At 42.6% G+C, this 22,768-nt stretch overlaps 3 protein-coding genes and 2 non-coding genes across 5 annotated transcripts in view; 2 read left to right on the top strand and 3 right to left on the bottom strand.

The window, feature by feature from the left end:
• Positions 1–1,012: 1,012 nt before the first annotated feature.
• Positions 1,013–2,965, top strand: LOC108297256 (SS18-like protein 2). Its single transcript, XM_037735375.1, has one exon. It carries the CDS (start codon positions 2,221–2,223, stop codon positions 2,452–2,454), a length of 234 nt encoding a protein of 77 aa, XP_037591303.1. The 5' UTR covers positions 1,013–2,220; the 3' UTR covers positions 2,455–2,965.
• A 3,912-nt stretch (positions 2,966–6,877) lies between these two features.
• On the bottom strand, positions 6,878–10,329 carry ABT1 (activator of basal transcription 1). The gene is made up of 4 exons (XM_017519996.2): positions 10,034–10,329; positions 9,142–9,338; positions 8,515–8,975; positions 6,878–8,204 (listed from the first exon to the last, which is right to left on the bottom strand). The coding sequence occupies exons 1-3, from the start codon at positions 10,272–10,274 to the stop codon at positions 8,595–8,597; spliced, it is 819 nt and encodes a 272-aa protein (XP_017375485.1). The 5' UTR covers positions 10,275–10,329; the 3' UTR covers positions 6,878–8,204; positions 8,515–8,594.
• A 1,123-nt stretch (positions 10,330–11,452) lies between these two features.
• LOC119469710 overlaps positions 11,453–22,768 on the top strand; it is a 22,758-nt gene continuing 11,442 nt past the window's right edge. Inside the window, exons 1-2 of the mRNA XM_037735357.1 lie at positions 11,453–11,693; positions 12,999–13,031. Coding sequence (XP_037591285.1) covers positions 11,453–11,693; positions 12,999–13,031 — 274 coding nt within the window. The remainder of the gene's footprint in view (positions 11,694–12,998; positions 13,032–22,768) is intronic.
• Positions 12,568–12,656, bottom strand: TRNAY-GUA. Its single transcript is given in 2 exon segments — positions 12,568–12,603; positions 12,620–12,656. It is a non-coding gene; the product is annotated as a tRNA-Tyr (tRNA).
• Positions 19,405–19,493, bottom strand: TRNAY-GUA. Its single transcript is given in 2 exon segments — positions 19,405–19,440; positions 19,457–19,493. It is a non-coding gene; the product is annotated as a tRNA-Tyr (tRNA).

Genomic DNA, 22,768 nt, shown 5'->3' with positions numbered 1-22,768 from the left:
GGACATGAACTCATCGTTTTTGATGGCTGCATAATATTCCATGGTGTATATGTGTCACATTTTCCCTGTCCAGTCTATCATCGATGGGCATTTGGGTTGGTTCCAGGTCTTTGAGTGCTGCAATGAACATTCGTGTACATGTGTCCTTATAGTAGAACGATTTATAATCCTTTGGATATATACCCAGTAATGGGATTGCTAGGTCAAATGGAATTTCTATTTCTAGGTCCTTGAGGAATCACCACACTGTCTTCCACAATGGTTGAGCTAATTTACACTCCCACCAACAGTGTAAAAGTCTTCCTATTTCTCCACATCCTCTCCAGCATCTGTTGTCTCCGGATTTTTTAATGATCGCCATTCTAACTGGCATGAGCTGGTATCTCAGTGTAGCTTTGATTTGCATTTCTCTAATGACCAGTGATGATGAGCATTTTTTCATATGTTTGTTGGCCTCATGTATGTCTTCTTTTGTAAAGTGTCTGTTCATATCCTTCGCCCACTTTTGAATGGGCTTGTTTGCCTTTTTCTTATAAATCTGATTTAGTTCTTTGTAAATTCTGGATATTAGCCCTTTGTCAAATGGGTAGACTGCAAAAATTTTTTCCATTCTGTTGGTTGCTGAATCACTCTAATGACTGTTTCTTTTGCCATGCAGAAGCTGTGGACTTTGATTAGGTCCCATTTGTCTATTTTGGCTGTTGTTGCCAATGCTTTTGGTGTTTTGGTCATAAAGTCCTTGCCTATGCCTATGTCCTGAATGGTTTTGCCTAGATTTTCTTCTAGGGTTTTTATGGTGTTAGGTCTTATGTTTAAGTCTTTAATCCATCTGGAGTTAATTTTAGTGTAAGGTGTCAGGAAGGGGTCCATTTTCTGCTTTCTGCACATGGCTAGCCAGTTTTCCCAACACCCTTTATTAAACAGGGAATCCTTTCCCCATTGCTTTTTTTGTCAGGTTTGTCAAAGATCGGATGGTTGTAGATATGTTGTGTTGCCTCCAAGGCCTCTGTTCTGTCTTTTAAAGACAAAGATGGGTATATCAAGACTCCAACAAGCCATTTCAAAACATCATAAACAAAGAGGCCACCGTAACTTGCCTGTTTAATATTGTAAATCACATACTTCCCACTCACTGGTCCCCTTACCCTGCTTGACTTTTTCCTTGCTTCATATAACTTATTACCTTCAAACATATACAATTTACTTATTTGTGTTTATTATGTGTTTCTCCTCATCTTGAAAATCCACCCCAGTCTCTACTATTGTATCCAAGTGCCTAGAACACTGCCTAACTTCTAGCAGACAGTCAATATCTGTTAGTTGGGAGACTAAATGAATAGTCAAGTTGAGGACATTATCCTAATGTAAACTGACTCCTGGGCTTAAATGTAACTGCAAGGACTAGAAAGACAAATAGGGTACAGAATATCACCAAATCCACCCACCCCCTACACATCATCGTACTTCCAAGGTCAACCCATGTATGCTTAATAAAATGAGAAAAACGGGCACAACAACCAAAACATTCAGAATAAAACCCAGAGGAAAATTATTAGAAGGTATATATACTGGAGAATGGGAGGAAGGGAGAAAGAGAAAGAGGAAGCAGGAAGAAAGGCAGAAAAGAAATGAAATAAAATCTGTCACCAACTTACTCTTTAAAACACAAATATAAAGTATGATTGCAATTTCAGGCTCGCAGTTTGGTGATCAAGCACTAATGTATAGGTGGTTCTGGTTTGCTATCCTGGGGTTTGACCCCTTAAATTACTGTAGTATCCCTTAATATTTGTATCAGGCTTTCCACTAAATGATTTTCCCCTCTGCTCTTGCTGGTGTCTTTCTCATTTAATGTATCTTCCTCTATGCAACAGCCTTTCAGTGGCTTCCCTCAACTGAAATATCAGCGAAAACTTCCTCATGGAACTGAAAATAAATTCTGTCTGAGGTCTTTGCTTTGATTCTACTCACTTACTTGGAAAAACAGGCACCAGTCCCACATCCTGCTTTCCACCCAATTAACACTCTGATGTTCTTCTCTAAGAATAATATCTCTATAATTATAATCCTGTTTTTAAAACACATTAACATAGGAACAATTAAAGGCAAAAAATGGGGGAACATTTTTCCAATACACCGAGAAGCAGCCTCCTTTCTAATGCGTTGTTTAGACTGAAAAAAGTTAAATAGGGTGGTCGGTGCTTCCGGAGCCTCCTCGGGATGTCGGTGGCCTTCGTACCCGACTGGCTGAGGGGCAAGGCGGAAGTCAATCAAGAGACGATCCAGCGGCTCCTTGAGGAGAATGACCAGCTGATCCACTGTATTGTGGAGTATCAGAACAAAGGCCGGGCGAACGAGTGCGTCCAGTACCAGCATGTGTTACATAGAAATCTCATTTATTTGGCTACCATCGCAGATGCCAGCCCAACCAGTACTTCAAAAGCAATGGAATAATCTTTCAAAAGCAATGGAATAATCTTCCAGTTGGCTGTCGTGAGGAGTAATTAAGTGTAATCCATCTCTTACAAAACAGAGACAGGATCTTTACCAACTTAACTGGTTAAAACATGAATGAAACCTCTGTGGCTCTTTCAAAAAATGTGAAAATGTGAAGAAAGCTACTAACTTAACTGTATTCTCAATGTAAATTTTTTTTTCTTTTCATGGTGAGCTTACCGTTCAATTTTTGTTTTTTAAATAATTAAGCGAATCCCTCAATGAGTTGAGCCCAGGTGACCTGTTTCCTGAACTTGAAGCAAGTTTGGATAACAAAGATGCTTACTTTTTAGTTTCAACCTGAAGAGAAAACTGAGTAGGTATTGGGCAGGAATTGGTGAGACTCCTGACTTGAGACCTTGCTAAATGGACATGTAACTGTGTGCTCCTTCCTACCAGTCTGTAAATGTGGTCCCCCCACTGCTGCTTTCAGATTGTTTGAAATAAAGCTTACTTTTCTATAAAATACCGATACGGAGGTATAGAAGTTTTCATGTAATAAATATTCCATTTGGTTTTCCAGAAAAGCTATGAGGACTTAACTATAAAATACGTAACAACAGCACTGATCATTGCCAACAAAATGAATAGTGATTCCTAATTACTACCTAATGCCATCTGATAATAGGTGGTGTTTAATTTCCTCAGTTATCAGATTATGTCTTTTTGTTGATTTGTCTGAAACAGAATCCAGACAAGATTCACACATTGTATTTTGTGGATGTCCCTTTAAGTCACTTAAAGAAGCTGGTAAGTACTTGCTTTTGCATCACGTAAGGAGTGACCTGATATTTTGTCAAGTTCCCAACAGCCTTTCACTTAAATTATGATCCACCCAGCTTTGATCGGGTAATTCATTAGGGATGGCATAATGAGGATTTTCCCATTTATTGTTCTTTCTGACTTTATTGGCTGTTTTCTATTAAAAACTTACACTCTTGGAGATTTATCTGAACGATGAGGCAAAGAGATTCTTGTAAGTATATCCAACATTAGAAGCCCAGGTCCCTGCTCCTTTTTTTGGAGTCAAGGGTTACAGCTAGGGTAACTGTAAAATACATATAAATAGTGAAAAGATAACTCTTTTTGAATCCCAGCTCTATCCCTTAACCTCCGAAAGCTCTGTTTCCTCACCTGTAAAGTGAGGGTAATAAAAATAGCATTTGCCCCTGAGGTTGGGGGGCTGAGGTAATGTGGTTGAGAACTGGGCACATGTTTATCTGTGTTAGCGCTGATGTGTCATCTGAGGTGAGGGCTCTGGCTCTTTNAAAAAAAAAAAGAAAAGAAAAGAAAAAAAGAAAAAAGTTAAATAACCTTGTTGGAATAGAGACCTTCCACCACATTCACTTCTGTGGTGCAACTGGTTAGCACATTCGGCTGTGAACCGAAGGGTTGGTGGTTTGAGACCTGGTGCCGTAATTTTGTGAGAAATGTTATTTTCTTACTTCAGGAATTGTGTCTGGCAAAATAAATGAAAATCCAATCATTATTCTTCCCCTGTTATTCCTCAGGTGTCTTCGTTTCCTTGTTTCTTGATTAAATTTCCCAAGTTCCTTCTAAATGCCAGCAGATATGAACACAGTCCCATCGTTCTGGACCACTTCTTTTGTTTCCAAACTCCATCTTTCTCATTGTGCTGGTCCATCAGTAGAGTCCCCCCAGCAAAAAGCAGCAGAAATCACTTGGCCAACGTCCTGCAGAGCTTGCCCTCTGCACTGAGCTGGCATTGTCTCTACCTGAATCAGTTCCTTGGGTCAGGCTTTGGATGTCACAATAGACCACGAATGAAAGTGGTGGAGACCTCTAGCTAGGATGTCTATAGGTTTCCTGTGACTGCTATTTTCCTAAATCATTAGACTCTCTCAAATTTTTTTCTTGCTTACAAAATGAATACCAAAGACCGTCTCTCTTAGACTCTGCAATTCCACTTCTGACAATTTTTTATGCAATTGCTATATTTGTATAGCTAAAGTTGAGTCATGTAAGGATTATTCTTTTTAACACTTAAAAGAAAAAAAGATCAGAAGAAGCTGCACATCCATCCATAAAGTCCTGATTAAATAATCAATGATAATTGACACGATGGAATTGGAGGCCAAGGTGAAAAACCAAAATAAGCTCTCTGAATTGATTCACAGCCAATGTGCTGGGGGACGTTGCTGGAGTCTGCTAACCCTGATAGCCCAGGTCATCCACAGACTGGCCACTACAATAACTGCTGAAGGTGGCTGGGCACACACCACACAGCTGCAAAGGACTTTGCCAGGTTTCCGATGCCTCTCCCTTCAGCCTGCCTTCATGTCTCTAGTTAATAAGGGGTGCGAAGAAAGTGTAGTTTCAGGGGCCATTGTCACAGAAGATTGAAAACTTTTCATTTTCAATCTCAGCTCACTGCAACATCCACCTCCGCAGTTCAAGCGATTCTCCTGCCTCAGCCTCCTGTGTAGCTGAGATTACAGGCACCCATCACCACACCCAGCTAATTTTTGTATTTTTAGTACAGGCAGGGTTTCACCATGTTGGCTAGGTTGGTCTTGAACTCCTGACCTCAAGTAATCTGCCTGCCTCAGCCTCCCAAAGTGCTGGGATTACAGGCGTGAGCTACCACGCCCGGCCGATATTCATTTTCTTTAATATTCTGTCAAGTATTGATTTCAAGATGGGGGCCGGGCATGGTGGCTGTAATCCTAGCACTTTAGGAGGCCGAGGTGGGTGGATCGCTTGAGAATGGGAGTTCGAGAGCAGCCTGAGCAACACAGTGAGATCTCATCTCCACAAAAAAAATCTTATAAATTAGCTGGGCATGATGGTACATGCCTGTGGTCCCAGCTACTCAGGAAGCTGAGGTGGCAGGATGCTTGAACCCAGAAAATGGAGGCTGCAGCGAGGCATGATTGTGTCACTGTACTCCAGCCTGGTTGACAAAGTGAGATGCGATCTCAAAAAATAAAAGGCGGGTGGGCGGGGACCAGCAGATCTAACATTGGATCTTAAGCAGTTTGCTAAAATTCATATTAAGCCTCCTGGGGAACTGAGCATGTCCCTAGACTTCCACCATAGGATTTTCACCTCATAATTCTACTGCATATAACAAGGCAAATTGCAAGGAGAAAGGTTTTATGAGGAATCACAAAAAAGTAACTTGAGTACCTGTAAACATGACTTTTGAACGTTTTTAGGGCAGAGCATGGTGACTCATGCCTATAATCCCAGTGCTTTGGCAAGCCAAGACGGGGGAGGATCCTTGAGCCCAGGAGTTCGAGACCAGCCTAAGCAACATAACAAGACCCTGTCTCTGGGAAAAAAAAAAAAAGAAAAAGTTTTTAGGCACCCAGACATATCCTATTAAAGCCTCCTTACTCTATCAGGAGTCCCACCTCAACTTACTTGGAAAGAAACCTGCCCACTATATTGCCATCTAAAGCAGAGTCCCAGCTTCTCAGTCAGGAGCGGAACAAAGCTGAATCAGAGTATACATTGCAACCACAGGATAATGACTTGAGAATTATTACTGTTTGTTATTCTTGGTCTTAGATAAAATAAATCCACTCATATTTGCAGGTACACTTTATTCTTTAGTCTATGACATGTGCATTTCTCATGAGTCTCATGCAATAAGCATTCACCATATACACACTGGGAAAAGCTGGGGAAAAGGTTGGTAACAAAGAATAAAATACTAAGTAAAATGAGTCATATCTCTGAGCTCACTTTTAATGGGGGATAACATTATATAGTTGTGGATTCAATGAGTTAAGTCATATAAAAAAACAAAGTGCTGTTTAAATAGAAACAAAATTATGGATGTAAAAGTAATTATTTTCCTGCCCTCAATGGGCTTAAAGTCAAAATGAAAGTTCCTGGGATATTTTCTTCCACCCACTTATTCTCATTCCTCACTTTTGACTTACCCAGCTTGCATGGCCACAGGTGTGAGCTCTTTGTACTGAACTGTTTTGGAGATCGAGTCTGAAATACAAACCCTTGAACATACTATTATCTAATGCTGTCCACCCTGGGAATGCAATTTTGTTTTCTTCATTCAAGAAAGTCTTAAATAAAACCCCTAAAGTACCACTATGTCTGGTACTTTCCAAGCTGTCAGCAACTTGACGGAAAGTTTCTTCTTCACCTTGGTATCTCTTTATCTAGCAGAGGTGGCAATGGGCACTTGGAATTCTAAATAAATCAAAGTCAGCCTGTCAAATTCTGATTCTGGATTTTTCTGGTTCACTTGGAGACATCAATGGCATGTGGAAATAATCCACATGCAAACCCACAAGAAATAAACACAAAAACAAGGCAAAAGTTTCTAAGTGGAAATGTAGTTTGTGTGCCAAGTATAAGAGGTATGTGGGTTGTGAGAAATGTTATACCAAGCTTTACTGTATGATTCTTTTCATTCTTCCAAATAAAGTGCACCTATCCACAATGTGGCTAGTATATTTTACAGGCAAAGTAGACAAATTCACTGTACCCCATAAAACACACAGATCATCACACTGACAGAAGAAAAACAAAAACAGCACAAGGAAAATACAAATAATTATAATCATACTGACACTTTCTGAAACAGCCTCGAAAATGATCAGCATTTTGGTCTACATGAGACTGTGTAGACTGATTAAAACCTAGGTTTTCAGTTCCTTGTAGTGGCTTACACTGATCCTTTGAAGCCTACAGGGTTGCTTTGCCTATTTGTGAACCCTCCCTTGCCGCAGTCCCACAATATATAACCTGAGGTGCACTGGTTCTCTACTAAGCTTTGCCCACCTTTTCAGTGGTTCCAACCCAACACTCCACCCAGGAAGCATTGTTTGCAATTGTGGGAGCACATCATACTCTTTGAGACTTCTGCTTTATCATTTTCCGGTTTACTTTCTAGGAATGACCTAGAAAAGTTGGCGAGGACTGACTCACCTCTGAAGACTGTGATCATCAATCAGGTTCCCACTGAGAGCACTCTATGACCTGCCGTGGCCCCCACTCCATCTACCACGATGCCTATCTTCTACTAGTGGCCTGAAGACTCTTAATGCCAAGGGCCATGTGCTATTATCTATTGTCACTGTTTCCTCCTCAAACAATGGCTTATAAAATGCTGACTTAACTGACTGATAAAGTGGGCTAAGATATTAAGTAGACAGAAATTAAACAGAAAAAGAAAACCCAGATTAAATGGCAAGGTGGATGGTGGGGGTGGGGGTGCTCTAAGATCAAGAGATGGAATGAAGGTGAAGGGAACACAAAATCAAAGTTGAAATTTGTCCAATGCCCCCTAATAAAAATAAAAAGGCATATAAAAATATTTTTATTTTCTACAAATACATTTGGAAGAACTGTATTTCTTCCCAACCCAGTCAACCCCATTAACTGTCATCTTTTCTACATGAAAAAGATGCTAATACCACCCTCACCTGTGACTACTAAACAGAAAAAGATTGCCTGGACTAGGCATTATCCCCCTTGTTGGAAATAAAGGCCCTTCCTGGAGGCAGGAAGTGGGATTTTTAAGAGGCAGGCAGTTAAGAGTCAAACAAAACAAGCATATGCAGTAGTCATAATCATGTTAGTATGACAGTATGAATTAGGTGACTCAGCCAGGCATGTACAGGAGTTCGAAGAGGGAACAGTAGGAGCCCACAAAACTTCCACGTTTGGGCCCTGACCAGAGACATTTGGTCTGAAAAACACAATAAAATGTCTGCCTGGGCCGGGCGCGGTGGCTCAAGCCTGTAATCCCAGCACTTTGGGAGGCCGAGGCGGGTGGATCACGAGGTCAAGAGATCGAGACCATCCTGGTCAACATGGTGAAACCCCGTCTCTACTAAAAATACAAAAAATTAGCTGGGCATGGTGGCGCGTGCCTGTCCTGTAATCCCAGCTACTCAGGAGGCTGAGGCAGGAGAATTGCCTGAACCCAGGAGGCGGAGGTTGCGGTGAACCGAGATCGCGCCATTGCACTCCAGCCTGGGTAACATGAGTGAAACTCCGCCTCAAAAAAAAAAAAATGTCTGCCTGGGTAGTCACAATCCTTCTAGTATGAGGTGGACAGGAAGCAGAGCAGGGCCAGGAGATGGAAGGGGCCTTCCCGGCCCTCATGAGTCGCCGACCAGGGAAGTTCCCTCCATGCTCTCTGAGGGTGGCGGGGCTCCAAAGATCCTGGCCAGAAGCCCTTTGTTGGAGCGGGCCTTGTCTTGGACAGTTGCCAGGCGAGCCCGTTCACGCCCCCCTGGCCGTGCTGATTTCCGGGCTCTCAGTTCCTGCTCAGTAGGACGCTGGGCAAATGTCCAGGAGCCATCTGGGCGAGCAGGGTCCGCATCAGCAGCAAGAAAGCGTTGTCCCCGTTCCACACTTTGAAGATAAAAGTCGGTCTCACGCTTGGCCTGAGCAACCTCCACTCTCAGGCGCTGCCTGCGCACCTGGCGCTCAAAGGCAAGGTGCTCGCTGAGGTGGGACCAGGTGAAACGGTGCAAGTACTGTGGGCAGAAAATCAGAAAAGATCAGGATAGTGCAGATTAGAGAGAAAAGGAGCGGGGGCGGGGAGGTGGGGGCGCAAGGCCAACAAGAGGCCATGGGGATACTTGGACCAGGGTTGCGGAGATGGGAGGGTGAGAGGTGTGGCAGAAAGATCTAGCTCCTCACCTTGAGGTTCCACAGGTCATAACGGAAGGGGCTGCGCCTGCGGGCACCCATAGGCGTGTTGTGTAGACTGGCCGCCACGCGCTTGGCTACGCGCTTGTCGCGGAACTCCACCCATCCCTCGGTGTAGTCCTTGCTGTAGGACCGCTTTTTTCCTCCCGCGGCTGCTGCTGCCTTCTTTTTGCGTCTCACGAACCTGTCTGCGACCCAAAGACAAAGCCCCGTCGAGGATGCCTAGGCCGCACTCCCTCAAAAGCACCTCCCACTGCCCACATTGTTCTTCATTTCTGCCAGCCGGAGTCCCACCTGAGAGTTTCCGCCGGAAGGAGGGAACTGTTAAGTCGCATTCTTTCCTCTATCTAACTCAGTTCTTTCCTCAAATGTCCACTCCTTAATCTGGCCTGCCCTGAACGCTATTTAAAACCTGCACAAGTCCCCAACCTCCAGTAGTGCCTGTAAGGGGATGGAAAGACCAAGGGCGACTGATCGAATCGTTTCTTGACCAAGGCCGCGATGCCAAACGTTGTATGTTCAGTTTTGTAGAAAAGCTGACCAGGTTTTTACTCAGGTTCTACTCATGAAACAAACCAGTAGACAGGTCCGGAGAGAGAGGTGAGCAGAACCGGAGTAAGAACGCAAATAGCGACAATCCGAGAACTAAGAACCACCAGACACACTGCGCTACCTAGTCTCCCCAGATCCCCACCGCCGCCCACCCCAGCATCCTCACAGACTGATTCCTTCACCAGCCAGGAGCCGAGCACCGCACTGCCCATCGCCCAAATCCAGCAGCTCGCGCCTCAGCCCTGCGCAGCGAACCAACAGGACATGCATGCTTGCCCCCCGCCAGCGAGCGACGACCTCCTCCTTTCACCGCCAGGGCCTGCACACTTACCCTCAGCCTGAAAGAAAACGCGTCCCACCTCGCCGTAGGCACTGAGAAGGTTGCGGACGTGCAGGGGCCGGAAGCGCGGCGGGATATGGCCCAGATACACAATACCTGGCACTACCCGCTTCTTGCTGCCACAGGCCGCTTCTTCGGATTCCTCCTGCTCCTCCTCCGCGTCTAGATCCTGGTCTGTCCCTTCCAGCGGCTCTTGCTCCGTTGCGGCCTTCTCCGATTCCTCTCTCTCCATGTTGACTGACACGAACAGCACGACAGCCGTAAAGTGCCTTGCCAACAGACGCAAAAAGCGTGCGACGGCCTGAGACGTGGGGGTGGGGCCGAGGCGTTATTGACAAATGAAAAGATTGAGCTAGGCCGGCGGATCCCGGAGATAGCCGAGTGGAGAGGGCGGAAGTAGGGTGTCGGGTCGGAAGCCAGATTATGAGCGTGGGAGCGGGATGGAACGCTCGGGTTAGGCTCACAGATTCCGGGTCAGATCTCCAATTCAGGACAGGCAGAAGCAGAAAAGACAGATCCCCAAATATAACCTACCCTATAGAACGCCTAGTTGAGATGGTAAAAGTCAGGTTGATGCTGGCTTTTTGGAGAGTTTTGCAGAACAATTTTAGGGAAGTTTCTATGTGTTCTAGCGATCCAAATAGCATTTTATTCAAGGGCCCCGGGTGCGATTACAGCTGAGGAATGACTGTTTTTTAAAGTTGATAAATTTCGTTTTAAAAATTTAAGTTTGAGTTTTGAAGTTTTAATTCTTTCTGATAGGCCGGGAGCGGTGGCTCACGCCTGTAATCCCAGCACTTTGGGAGGCCGATGCGGGCAGATGTCGAGGTCAGGAGTTCGAGACCGGCCTGGCCAACATAGTGAAACCCTGTCCCTACTAAAAATACAAAAATTAGCCAGGCGTAGTGCAGCGAGCCTGGAGTCCCAGCTACTCGGAAGGTTGAGGCAGGAGAATCCCTTGAACGCGGGAGGCGGAGGTTGTTGTACTGAGCCAAGATCGCACCACTGCACTCCAGCAAGACCCTGTCTCAAAAACTAAACTAAAATAAATTATTTCTGGAAATTTACTTCGGGATTTTGCCTATTTTAAAATTTAAATTTTGAAAACAGTTTAATTTTGGAAATTTAATTAGATTTAATTTTGAAAATTTAAGTTGCTTTTAGTCTAATATTTTAAATTTGATTTTGTGAATGTCTAGAAATGTAAATACAATTATTTGAACCATTTGCTTGGCATCTATGATACATGTGTATTGATACAGTATCCACATGCATCCTTACGCTGCAAATACATGTCAGAGGCACACACGACTCACAATTCTGGCGACTCCCGGGCAATGCGTTTAGTTCTGCTCACCCTGGGTCTGTCCTCAGAGATTCCCCATCAGATCACAACCCACTTTTCCTTCTATGACCGACGCAACCACAGAACTGACCGGGCCCCGGCGGTGCTGCTCCCGCCAGGAGGACAGCGGACCTTTCCTAAATCACACCCAGGGCCATTTTCCCCTCGCGGGCTCGGGTCCTCAGCCTGTTATCGTGGCCCGAGGGTGCTCCCAGCAGGGGGCGCCGTCCCCACCCTTGAGGCGCTTCAGTTACTCGGATCGGTGCCAGCGCGAGGCGGACTGCAAAAGGCAGTGCTGGGAACCGCGTACAAATAATCCGGTTGGCTTTCTGGAAGCAGCCCGGGGAGGGTTTGAGGACCATCAGTACAAAATTTCCCATCTCGCTCCAACAGGAGCGCAGAGTAGCCCAGAGAATGGAAGCAGGGGGTAAATGTGTCCACTGTTAAAATCAGAGATGGCAGTTTTCGCAAGTCCCCAAGTATATTTATAAAGTTAACAGGGCGCCGAGCTGTATCACGGAGTGTCTGAAAGTCTAATGATAGACTCTTCGAATTCTCACACTTCTGTTGCATTAGCTTTATTGAAAACTTGCTGTCAGGTGTCCACTGCTCCTTTTCTGAAGAGGAATGGGGTACGATGACAGTAATAAACTCCGTCTATTGCTATTTAATTCTTAACACTGACATCTTCAAAACACAGCATAGTTAATGAAATGAGAGCACGTGTTGGGGTGGCTTTAAAAGATCGGGAGTTAGGGGAGGGGCATGATGCAAGAGTCTCGGTCAGTTGTGCCAGTGTGGTGGCTAATGGTAGTTCTTCAGGCTGATTCTCTACCTGGTATATATTTGAAATTATCATTGATAAAATGTTTATTCACACCAACTATCAACATAACAGCTAAAGGACTGTCGAACCGCCAAAAAAGAAAAAAAAAATGAAGCCTTGGGCAGCGTGTTCTTCCCGCTCTCCACATTCCTCATGATCCCTTCTCAACTTGGTGGAAATTAGGTCTCACTCAAGAGACTTTTTCTCTCAGTTGACTGTCCTTGAAGCAAGGCTTGTTAGCAATTTTCAGTGTGGATTCTTTTCCTTCTGAGCGTCTTACAAATTCATGCATAAATAAGCAAGCTGCTCACTCACCGCGTCCTGTAAGTTGGAGAGATCCTTTTAAAAGGAAACTCCTTCGAGCCGGACTCGAACCAGCGACCTAAGGATGACCACGTTCAAACCCCTACAGTCCTCCGCTCTACCAGCTGAGCTATCGAAGGATGTTGTAATGCACTCCTTGGATACTTTAGGATTTACCTATTGCTTTTGACTATCCTGTATTGATGCTCATTTTGAAAACATAGCAAAAGGTAAGGAAGTTTTTGAGGATATTAGAAATGTTTCAAAATGTTCTAAAATGTTTTAATCTGAGTACAGGTAGTGAACATACAAGTGTATGAACAATTCATTTCCTTGAAAATTTAAAATTTGTGTGTTTTACTGTAAAATTGTTTGACATCGGTCAAAAAAAAAAAAAAAATTCTGTGTCCTGCTCCCTTAGGTAGAATAAATAGGAACATTGCCCCTATTAAGCGTGTTGTCCCTCTGTCCTGTCTGCTTAGCACCTCCTCTCTTTATGGGAAGGGATAATAAAGGTAAGCTTATATTAAACACAGACAACTGGGTTGAAGAGAGGAGACCTACCGCCTTGAATCGGAGTTACTGTCCAGTTCATTCTGGAAACACTGAAATTCTCCTTTCTGAAGGGCAAGGAAAATCATACAATTTGTGTAATTTGTGTTCAAGACACAAAACATGAGAAGTCCGTTGTGTGTGTACATATGTTTAAGAATTGAGCAGCTCATATGATATTGCACAATTGTAATGGGACAAATAAAATATAACACTCTCCCTCCCCTCACAATTTAAAAAAGATGAAATGTAACATTCCACTTACAGGTGTCAACCTAAATAACAAAGAGAAGCTCTCTGAAAGAAAATGATGTTTATTTGGGAATAGAGCATTGCTATGAAAATATGGGTGCCATTGGAAATTATGCATATGCAGGAGGCAAAGGAAGACAAAGGTTTTTATTTTACTTTTTTTTTTTTTTTTTTTTTTTGAGATGGAGTTTCACTCTTGTTACCCAGGCTGGAGTGCAATGGCGCGATCTCGGCTCACCGCAACCTCCGCCTCCTGGGTTCAGGCAATTCTCCTGCCTCAGCCTCCTGAGTAGCTGGGACTACAGGCACGCGCCACCATGCCCAGCTAATTTTTTGTAGTTTTAGTAGAGACGGGGTTTCACCATGTTGACCAGGATGGTCTTGATCTCTTGACCTTGTGATCCACCCACCTCGGCCTCCCAAAGTGCTGGGATTACAGGCTTGAGCCACCGCGCCCGGCCTATTTTACTATTTTTTTAGAGATGGGGTTTCTCCATGTTGGTCAGGCTGGCCTCAAACTCCTGACCTCAGGTGATCCACCAGCCTCTGCCTCCCAGAGTGCTGGGATTACAGGCGTGAGCCACTGCGCCCCGCCTGACAAAGGTTTTTTTTGTTGCTGTTGTTATTTTTTTTGTTTTTGTTTTTGTTTTTGTTTTGAGTTGGAGTCTCGCTCTGTCTCCGAGGCTGGAGTTCAATGGCACAATCTTGGCTCACTACAACCTTCACCTCCTGGGTCCAAGCAGTCCTCCTGCCTCAACCTCCCAAGTAGCTAGGACTACAGGCATGCGCCACCACGTCAGTCTAATTTTTGTATCTTTAGTAGAAATGGCGTTTCACCATCTCGGCCAGGCTGGTCTCAAACTCCTGACCTTGTGATCTGCCTGCTTTGGCCTCCCAAAGTGCTGGGATTACAGGCGTGAGCCACAGTGCCCGGTGACAAAGGTTTTTAAAGGAAAAAATGAGAAGGATTATATAACTGTGTTGAAGTTATTATCATTTGCTACAAAGATGGAAAACAAAGAGGAAGCCAGTCCGAGGTTGGACAGGCAGTTGTGGGGCAGGTGTCCTTGTAGAAGTATTTTTTGTGTAAGATTGTGATGGCCTTTGTGCAACGTTGTGGGTTTTACAGTCTTTTGTGATAGTTTCTGTTATCAAGCATGGCCTTTTCTAGCTCTGTTTATCAACGGCTTTTTTTGTTTGTTTGTTTTGTGTGTTTGTGTGTTTTAACAATAGTGACTCCATTTTGATTCTGACAGTTTTCACATAGATATGCTTTGCTAATAAGAGCCTATCATGGTATTCAGCTTCCTGGTGCCTAAGACAGAAATGAACGCCAATGGGAAAAACAGGAAGCCATCTGGAGAAACTTTTCTTTTTTATAAAATTATTGAAAGTGTATGGAAATTGTAAACTGTGAAATTTATGGAAAGAGTTCTGGTGAATTTACCTATAAAAATCATCATTTATTACACTTAAAGTTCTCCATAACTGTAATCTTGACAAAAAATACGTTTTTTTTCCAAAAGATTCTCTCCAGCATTTCCCATGAGAAATATCTGCAGCACATAACTAATATTTAATTCAGTTACTCATTTCCATGAGAAACTAATGTCTAGTCAATTCCTTTCCAATAATATAACCTAGTCAGGGAAAATATGAGAACCCAGAGTAGAGAAATGAGCAGGTTCTGTGTGAGATGGTCTCTTCTCATATAAGTGTACTAACTGAGCCTTGGACATCAGCTGTGAAAGCAGCTGACCAACCCTGCCATTTCACCAACAAACCTCAGAATCTCAGTTCACGTGCTTTCTCAAATAAAAGCTTCACTAATTTGCACAGGGGACAGCAATACTGAAAAAATGCTCAGTATGTTTCTCATCAGCTAGTGCTAGATCTTCAAACCTCATGTCTCCCAGGGACACAGTACTATAGAGTGAATTTTAGTCCAGAAGAACTCCAATAGCTAATCTTACCAAGTCTTTTCTTTATCTATAAACTAAGATTAAGAATCCCACCTCAGGGCTGTTAAAGTTGGAATTTCATTTGCCTGAAATGCTTTTTCCCCTGATAATCCTCAAGATTTGCCTCCTGGGAATACAAGAAGAAGTAATTAGGACCTTTCTGCACTAGATTTCTGTATCACTCTGTGGGAAGACTTCCTTTTTCCTCTTCTTACAGAGTCTGGTGTCAGAACTACCATTCTTTTCCCTCTTGTTGCAGACACAAGTTCAAAATGGGTTTATGGATAAATCTAACTCTGAAATTATTCTTGGAAATGTATCATAATCATTTGATTACAACTTCACCCTGTACCTTCTCTATTGTTTTAGTACCTTTACAACTTGCAAATTGAGACCTACCTAGATGGTTTTAACTTCTCTTGAAGCTTACAGACTGTATTATTCATTTGGAATAGCCCAGGAGTTCCAGGCTTCAATAAACTATGATGAAAGAACTGCACTCCAGCCTCAGCAACAGAGCAAGACCCTGTCTATTAAAAAAGGAAGAGGAGGCCAGGAGCAGCAGCTCATGCCTGTAATCCCAGCACTTTGGGAAGCCGAGGCAGGTGGATGACTTGGGGTCAGGAATTCAAGGCCAGCCTGGCCAACATGGTAAAACCCCATCTCTACCAAAAACACAAAAAATTAGCCAGGCATGGTGGTGGGCGCCTGTAATCCCAGCTACGCGGAAGGCTGAGGCAGGAGAATTGCTTAAGCCTGGGAGGCAGAGGTTGCAGTGAGCTGAGATCACTCCATTGCACTGCAGCCTGGGCAACAAGAGTGAAACTCCTTCTCAAAAAAANAAAAAAAAAAAAAAGGAAGAAAGAAAAAGAAAAGAAAAGAAGAAAGAAAGAAAGAAAAAGAAAGAAAGGAAGAAAGGAAGAAAGAAAGAAAGAAAGAGAAAGAGAGAAAGAGAGAAAGAGAGAAAGAGAGAAAGAGAGAAAGAGAGAAAGAAAGAAAGAAAGAAAGAAAGAAAGAAAGAGAAACAGAAACATGCAGAAATTTGAGGGTAGGGTAATATAATTATTCTATATCTTGATTGTAATCGTGACATGACTGTGTACATTTGACAATATTTGTTACATTAAAAAGAATGTGCACTAAAGATAATGACTTTACTGTATGTAAATTGTACCTTAATCTAAAAAATGGTAAGAGTAACTTTGAAAAAATTAAAGTAGAAGAAAAGTAAAGTGTAGTTTAGAATTTAATTTTAAAAATCAATGTAATCAGTGTAATCACTTTATTATCAGTCTAAAACAGAAAAGCCATATGATTATCCCAATAGGTGTAGGAAAAAAAAAATGGACAGGCTGGGCACGGTGACTCACGCCTGTAATCTCAGCACTTTGGGAGGCCGAGGTCAGGAGTTCAAGACCAGCCTGGCCAACATGGTGAAACCCTGTCTTTAAAAAAAAAAAAAAAAAAAAATAGACAAATTTAGATACATTGTTAGAATTTCTGCAAACAGGTAATATGAGAGAATTTTCTCAATATAAAAGACATCTTTAAGAATTCTACAACTAATATATTTAGTGATGAAAAACTGAATGTTTTGGCCAGAGCAAGGTCCAGAGCAAGGATGTCCACTCTCACAACTTCTATTCAGCATTATCCTAGAGATTCTAGCCAGTGCAATAGGCAAGAGAAAGAAAAAAATACAGATTAAAAGGAAAAGGTACATTTATTTGCATGTAACATGATTGTCTATGAAAAAACACTGAATACAATAAAATAGAATTGTAATTCTACTTATCAATTGTGTCCTGCAGCTTTGATAAGCTTACTCGCTAGTTGTAGCAGCTTTGTAGAAGTTGCCTCAGTATTTTTTGCATAGACAATCATGTTACATGGTTATTTTATATTTTATAAATGGTATTTTATATTTCAACTTCTATTAACAAATACAAATTATTTGTATTTGTTAACTATTAACAACAAATACATTTATTAATAAATACTATTTATTAATAACAAATACCAATTATTTGTATTTGTTAATAGAGGTTGAAATACAAAATACCATTCAAAATGGTACAAAAAATATGAAATATTTAGAGATAAATTTAACAAGATCCAATGAAAGCAATGCATTGTTTCCAGGACAGAAAATTTAAACAATTTTCAGATATCAATTACAATTCTTTCAAATTGATTAATCCATTTAATGCCATGTCAATCAAAATGTCAGCGATTTTTATCTTTAGAAATTGGCAAGCCAAATACAAAATGTATACAGTCAAAAGATCCAAAATATCTGAAACAATTTTGAAGAACAAAGTTGAAATAATACTGCCTGATTTCAAGATTTACAACAAAGCTACATAGAGTCTACAGATAAACTTACATGATTATGATTAATTGATTTTTGACAGAGATGCCAATATAATTCAATGAGAAAAAGATAATCTTTGCCAAATGGTGCTGGAAAAACTGAATATCCATATGCAAATAAATGAACTTGGACCCTTATCACACAATACACAAACGTTAATTCAAAACGGATCAGACTTAAATGTAGGGACTAGAACAACAGAACCTCTAGAAGAAAACGTAGAATTCTTTGTAACTTTAGCCTAAGCAAAAAGACTTTAAATGGACAGAAAAGCATAAACCATAAAGGAAAAAATAAGTTGAATTTCATCAAAGCTTAACAAAAAATGTGCTCCTCGAAAAATGCTGTTAAGAAAAGACAAGTCAGGCTAGGCATGGTAGCTCATGCCTGTAATTCCAGCACATTGGAAAACTCAGGCAGGCAGATCATTTGAGCCCAGGAGTTCAAGATCAGCCTGGGTAACACAGTGAAATCCCGGCTCTACCAAAAAAAAATGTGGTACATGTACGCCATAGAATACTACACAGCCACAAAAAAGAACAAAATCGTGTCTTTTGCAGCAACATGGGTGCAGCTGGAGGCCACTATTCTAAGTGGATTAAATCATGAACAGAAAAACAAATACCTCATGTTCTCTCACTTACAAGTGGGAAGCTAAACATTGAGCACACATAGACACAAAGTGATAACAATAGACCCGAGGAATTACTAGAGGCAGGAGGACAGCAGGAGAATGAGCGTTGAAAAACTGTCGGGTACTATGATTACTACCCTGGTGATGGGATCATTCATACACCAAAACCCAGCAGCACGCAATTTACTCACGTAGCAAATCTGCCCAAGCAGCCCCTTAACCTAAAATTTAAAAATAAAAAAGTTCTCAATTTTTATTCTTCATTTTCTGTGCCTAAAGAATAAAAAAGTATTGGCCAGGAGCAGCGGCTCACTCCTGTAATAACAGCACTTTGGGAGGCCGACGCGGGGGATTGCTTGAATCCTGGAGACCAGTTTGGCCGACATGACTAGACCCCTCCTACCACACCTCTAGTCTCTCCGAAAAATAGCTGGGCGTGGTGTAGACCCAGCTACTCGGGAGTCTGAGGTGGGAGGATCGCTTGAGCCGGGGAAGTCCAGGCTGCCGTGAGCCGAGAATGCGCGCGATTGTCTGAAGAACAAACAAAAAAGAAGAAGCAGCAGCAGCAGCAGAAGTAACAAGATAACAGAGGACCCCAAAAGTCATCGCATATCCTAACCTCCAATAAAAGCTGAAGTGAAAACCTTGGGGGCAGGGCGCTCCTGGCGTTCCCCACACCTCCCACGCGCCTTCTTAACTGAAGTCCGCTGCGGGCGTTGGCTGTGGCTTGCTGGTCAAGCGTCAACTCGCGTTGAGGAGAGGGAGGGGAAGTGGGAATAAAAACTGCATTTGATGATCAGGAACGGGAAATAAGAAGGGCGTCGAGAAACCAGGAGCCAGCAGGAGACTCGGGGAGGGAGTGGAGGTGAAGAGTGTTGCGAGGTGCAAACTTCACGAGGGCGAAGCGAAGCCTCAGACTTCCCAGAAACGCTACTTTTGATCTATGTAGGTGCCCTTCGGTGAATCAACCACGTTTCTAGTTTATTACTAACATATTTTATGCACTTAACCAAAAGTAGTCCACTTAAGTGTTTGAGCTCTTTTACACGTTTGCTTGTATAAACCCTTACTTTCGTAAAGTTCGTATTTTTGGAATACGTAGTTCAAAACTCTTGTCCTTCGAGCCGGATTCGAACCAGCGACCTAAGGATGTCTTGTTCAAGAAGCCTACAGTCCTCCGCTCTACCAACTGAGCTATCGAAGGACACACAACTCTTTGGGCTTTAGAATACCTAAAATAATGTGTATCCTGAAAGTTTGTGCATTTTCAAGTCATGCTGTATTAAGGAGACTCCCTTTTAATTATATTGATACTCATTTTTTAAACCACAACCGGCTTTAAAGCAGTCTTCTCAGACGCTGGAAGTATTCTGTATAATGATATAGATAGTTGGCTTCATGGGTTTATAAATATGTAAAAGGTTATAAATATGTAAATATATAAAAGGTTTTATATTGAAAACATTAGGATATTTATGTATAGCTCAAAACAAAAACTTTACTGGAATCCCCTGTCCTCCTCCGCTAGATGCATACAATCCCCCAGATTACGCCACTGTCCTGCTGTTCTGTCTGATTAACTCCTCCTTTCTCTCTCTCTCTCTCTCCCTCTCTCTCTCTCTGTCTCTGTCTCTCTCTCTCTCTCCATCCCTCTCTCTTTCTCTCTGTTTTGTTTTGGTTTTCGTTTTTGCAGACGGAGTCTTGCTCTTGTCGCGCAGGCTGGAGTACAGTGGTGCGAACTCAGCTCACTGCAACCTACGCCTCTCGGGTTCAAGCGATTCTCCTGCCTCAGCCTCATAAGTAGCTAGGGTTACAGGCGCCTGCTACCACGGCCGGCTAATTTTTGCACTTTTAGTAGTACAGACGGGGTTTCTCCATGTGGGCCAGGTTGATCTCAAACTCCTGAGGTAAGGTGATCCCCCCCTCCGTCGGCCTCCCAAAGTACTGGGATTACAGACGTGAGCCACCGCGGCCGGCTCCTTTCTCTCTTACAAGTGTCTGGATTTGCTTGATAAATGCTATGGTTGCCCTAAATACAGACAACTGGGTTGACAAGGATCCCAGGGTTGTGAACAAAGCATTCTGGTATCATCGCAGTTCTCCTTTCTGAAAGTCGAACGGTAAATTGTGTATATTCCTAACTGCAGTGATGAAACGGGAAGTGTCATTTCTGCATGTATGTGTAAATTTGAGTGTATATTACATAATCATGGTGAAGCAGTTAAAATGAAGCAAAAACTCTTGAAAACTTTAAGTGGAAATATAAATATTCCTTTTTCAAAGTAAATTGTCCAACATAAAGAGAGGTTCTGTGGAGGCTGCTGTCTTCTCAGCTTCCTTGTACCTACGGGACAATTATGTTGTCCCTTAGGACAATGGAGAACATGTTTAAACTATCTGGCAGGAAAAGGCTTTAAAAAGAAAAATTCCAAGATTTTCTTCAAATGGCAACTGCTAGTGCCATTTGAAGTGTCAGAAATATTAATAGCATACAATTGATACTGAACACTATAGTTAAACCCCTCCCATGAGTAACTACAAAAATAGTATGTACTAACTTTCAGTGTTTCTAACCTAATAGAGAGCTAGCAGCTAGAGAGGAGGGATCCTAGGATGTGGACAGTCTCTTTCGACATTACTGTGTGTCCCATATGTGCTTTGGACAGCAGGTGGAAAAGCTACAGAGATTCCAATAAAAAGTGACATTTCGAGGCCGGGCGCGGTGGCTCAAGCCTGTAATCCCAGCACTTTGGGAGGCCGAGGCGGGTGGATCACGAGGTCAAGAGATCGAGACCATCCTGGTCAACATGGTGAAACCCCGTCTCTACTAAAACTACAAAAAATTAGCTGGGCATGGTGGCGCGTGCCTGTAATCCCAGCGACTCAGGAGGCTGGGGCAGGAGAATTGCCTGAACCCGGGAGGCGGAGGTTGCGGTGAGCCGAGATCGCGCCATTGCACTCCAGCCTGGGTAACAAGAGCGAAACTCTGTCTCAAAAAAAAAAAAAGTGACATTTCAAGCCGGGACTGCTACAAAATTTTTGTCTCTGTTAGGATTAGTGGGGTGACACCTGGAGAAACAGGAAGACCCCGGAAAGGAAACAAGAAAGACCAAGGTTACTTTCCCATCTCCAGCCTTGGAATCTCTAGCCTCCTTTTTGGCAAGTCTTACCCATAGGGTCAAGTGGTAAAACAGAGTCCTATTTCCTGTATCAAAAAGGGGATTAAAGAAGGGATTGAAGAGCCGTCTCATACATTTCCTTATATAGATCTTTACATGCTTGAGCATAAAGAGTGATCTAACACATTTTCTTGTCTAGATCTTTATTTTTATTTTTGGAAAGTTCGTATTTCTGAGACTTCAAAACTCTCATCTGGATTCGAACCAGTGACCTAAGGATGTCTTAGCTTAAGGAAACTACAGTCCTCCACTCTACTAACTGAGCTATCAAAGAACACATGATATTCTATTCTCTAGAATGCCTAAAATAATGTGCATCCTGAAAGTTTCTGGGTTTCCAAGTTTTGTTGTATTAAGGAGACTTGTTTATTGATGTTCATTTTTTTAAACCACAATCGGCTTTAAAGCAGTCTTCTCGCTGGGCACCGTGGATTACACTTGTAATCCCAGCACTTTGGGAGGCCGAGGTGGGTGGATCACCTCAGGTCGGGGGTTCTGTAATATCCCAGACAGTGGGCAGGCTGAGGCAGGAGACCCTGGGAGGCATAGGCTGCAATGAGCCAAGACTGCATTACTGCACTCCAGCCACGGTGACAGAGGGGGACTCCATCTCAAAAAAAAAAGGTAGAAATTTTTCAGAGCTGCCAGGCAAGAAATTAAAAAAAAAAAAAAAAGGTAGAAATTTATTGCCCACAGTACTGGAGACTGTGAAGTCCAAGATCAAGGTACCAGCAGATTCACTTTCACTGATTCAGTATGTGGTGAGACCTGCTTTCTGTTTCCAAGATAGGGCCTATTTGTGTATTCTCACATGGCAGAAGACATGGAAGGACAAAAGGAAGAAACACTGTGTTCTCATATGGCAGAAGAAAGAGAAGCCCTCCCCCCAACACACACACAAAAATGGCAGAGCTCCGATGGCCTAATGGCTTCTTAAAGTCCCCATCTCTTAATACTATCTTATGAGGTCTTAGATTTCAGATAATGAATTTTGGAAGGACAGACATTCAAACCACAGCATGCTGCTATGACAAAATACCGCAGACGCAGTGGCTTAAAACAACAAATGTATTTTCTCACAATTTTGGAGGCTGGGAAGTCCAAGATCAAGTTGCCAACTGATTTGGTTCTTGGTAAGGGCTCTCTTCCTGGCTTGAAGATGGCCATTTTATTGCTGTGTTTTCACATGGTTTGAGTACTCTGTCTCCTCTTATAAGGACACTAAGCCACTTTAAGGGCTAGGGATTCAACAAACCATTTCTTTTTCTTTTTTTTCCTTTTTTTTTTTTTTTTTTTTTTT

The sequence above is a fragment of the Cebus imitator genome, unplaced genomic scaffold (assembly GCF_001604975.1).
Source record: "Cebus imitator isolate Cc_AM_T3 unplaced genomic scaffold, Cebus_imitator-1.0 Scaffold786, whole genome shotgun sequence".
Lineage (NCBI taxonomy): Eukaryota > Metazoa > Chordata > Mammalia > Primates > Cebidae > Cebus > Cebus imitator.
The sequence above is the reverse complement of the archived record's forward strand: the minus strand, read 5'-3'. Positions and strand labels throughout refer to the sequence as shown.

Coding starts and splice junctions, on each gene's coding strand:
- LOC108297256 (XM_037735375.1), top strand. CDS start 2,221: ATGTCGGTGGCCTTCGTACCCGACTGGCTGAGGGGCAAGGCGGAAGTC.
- ABT1 (XM_017519996.2), bottom strand. CDS start 10,274: ATGGAGAGAGAGGAATCGGAGAAGGCCGCAACGGAGCAAGAGCCGCTG. Junction 9,339..10,033: donor CGTTTTCTTTCAGGCTGAGG/GTAAGTGTGCAG, acceptor TTTGGGTCGCAG/ACAGGTTCGTGAGACGCAAA. Junction 8,976..9,141: donor ATGACCTGTGGAACCTCAAG/GTGAGGAGCTAG, acceptor TTCTGCCCACAG/TACTTGCACCGTTTCACCTG.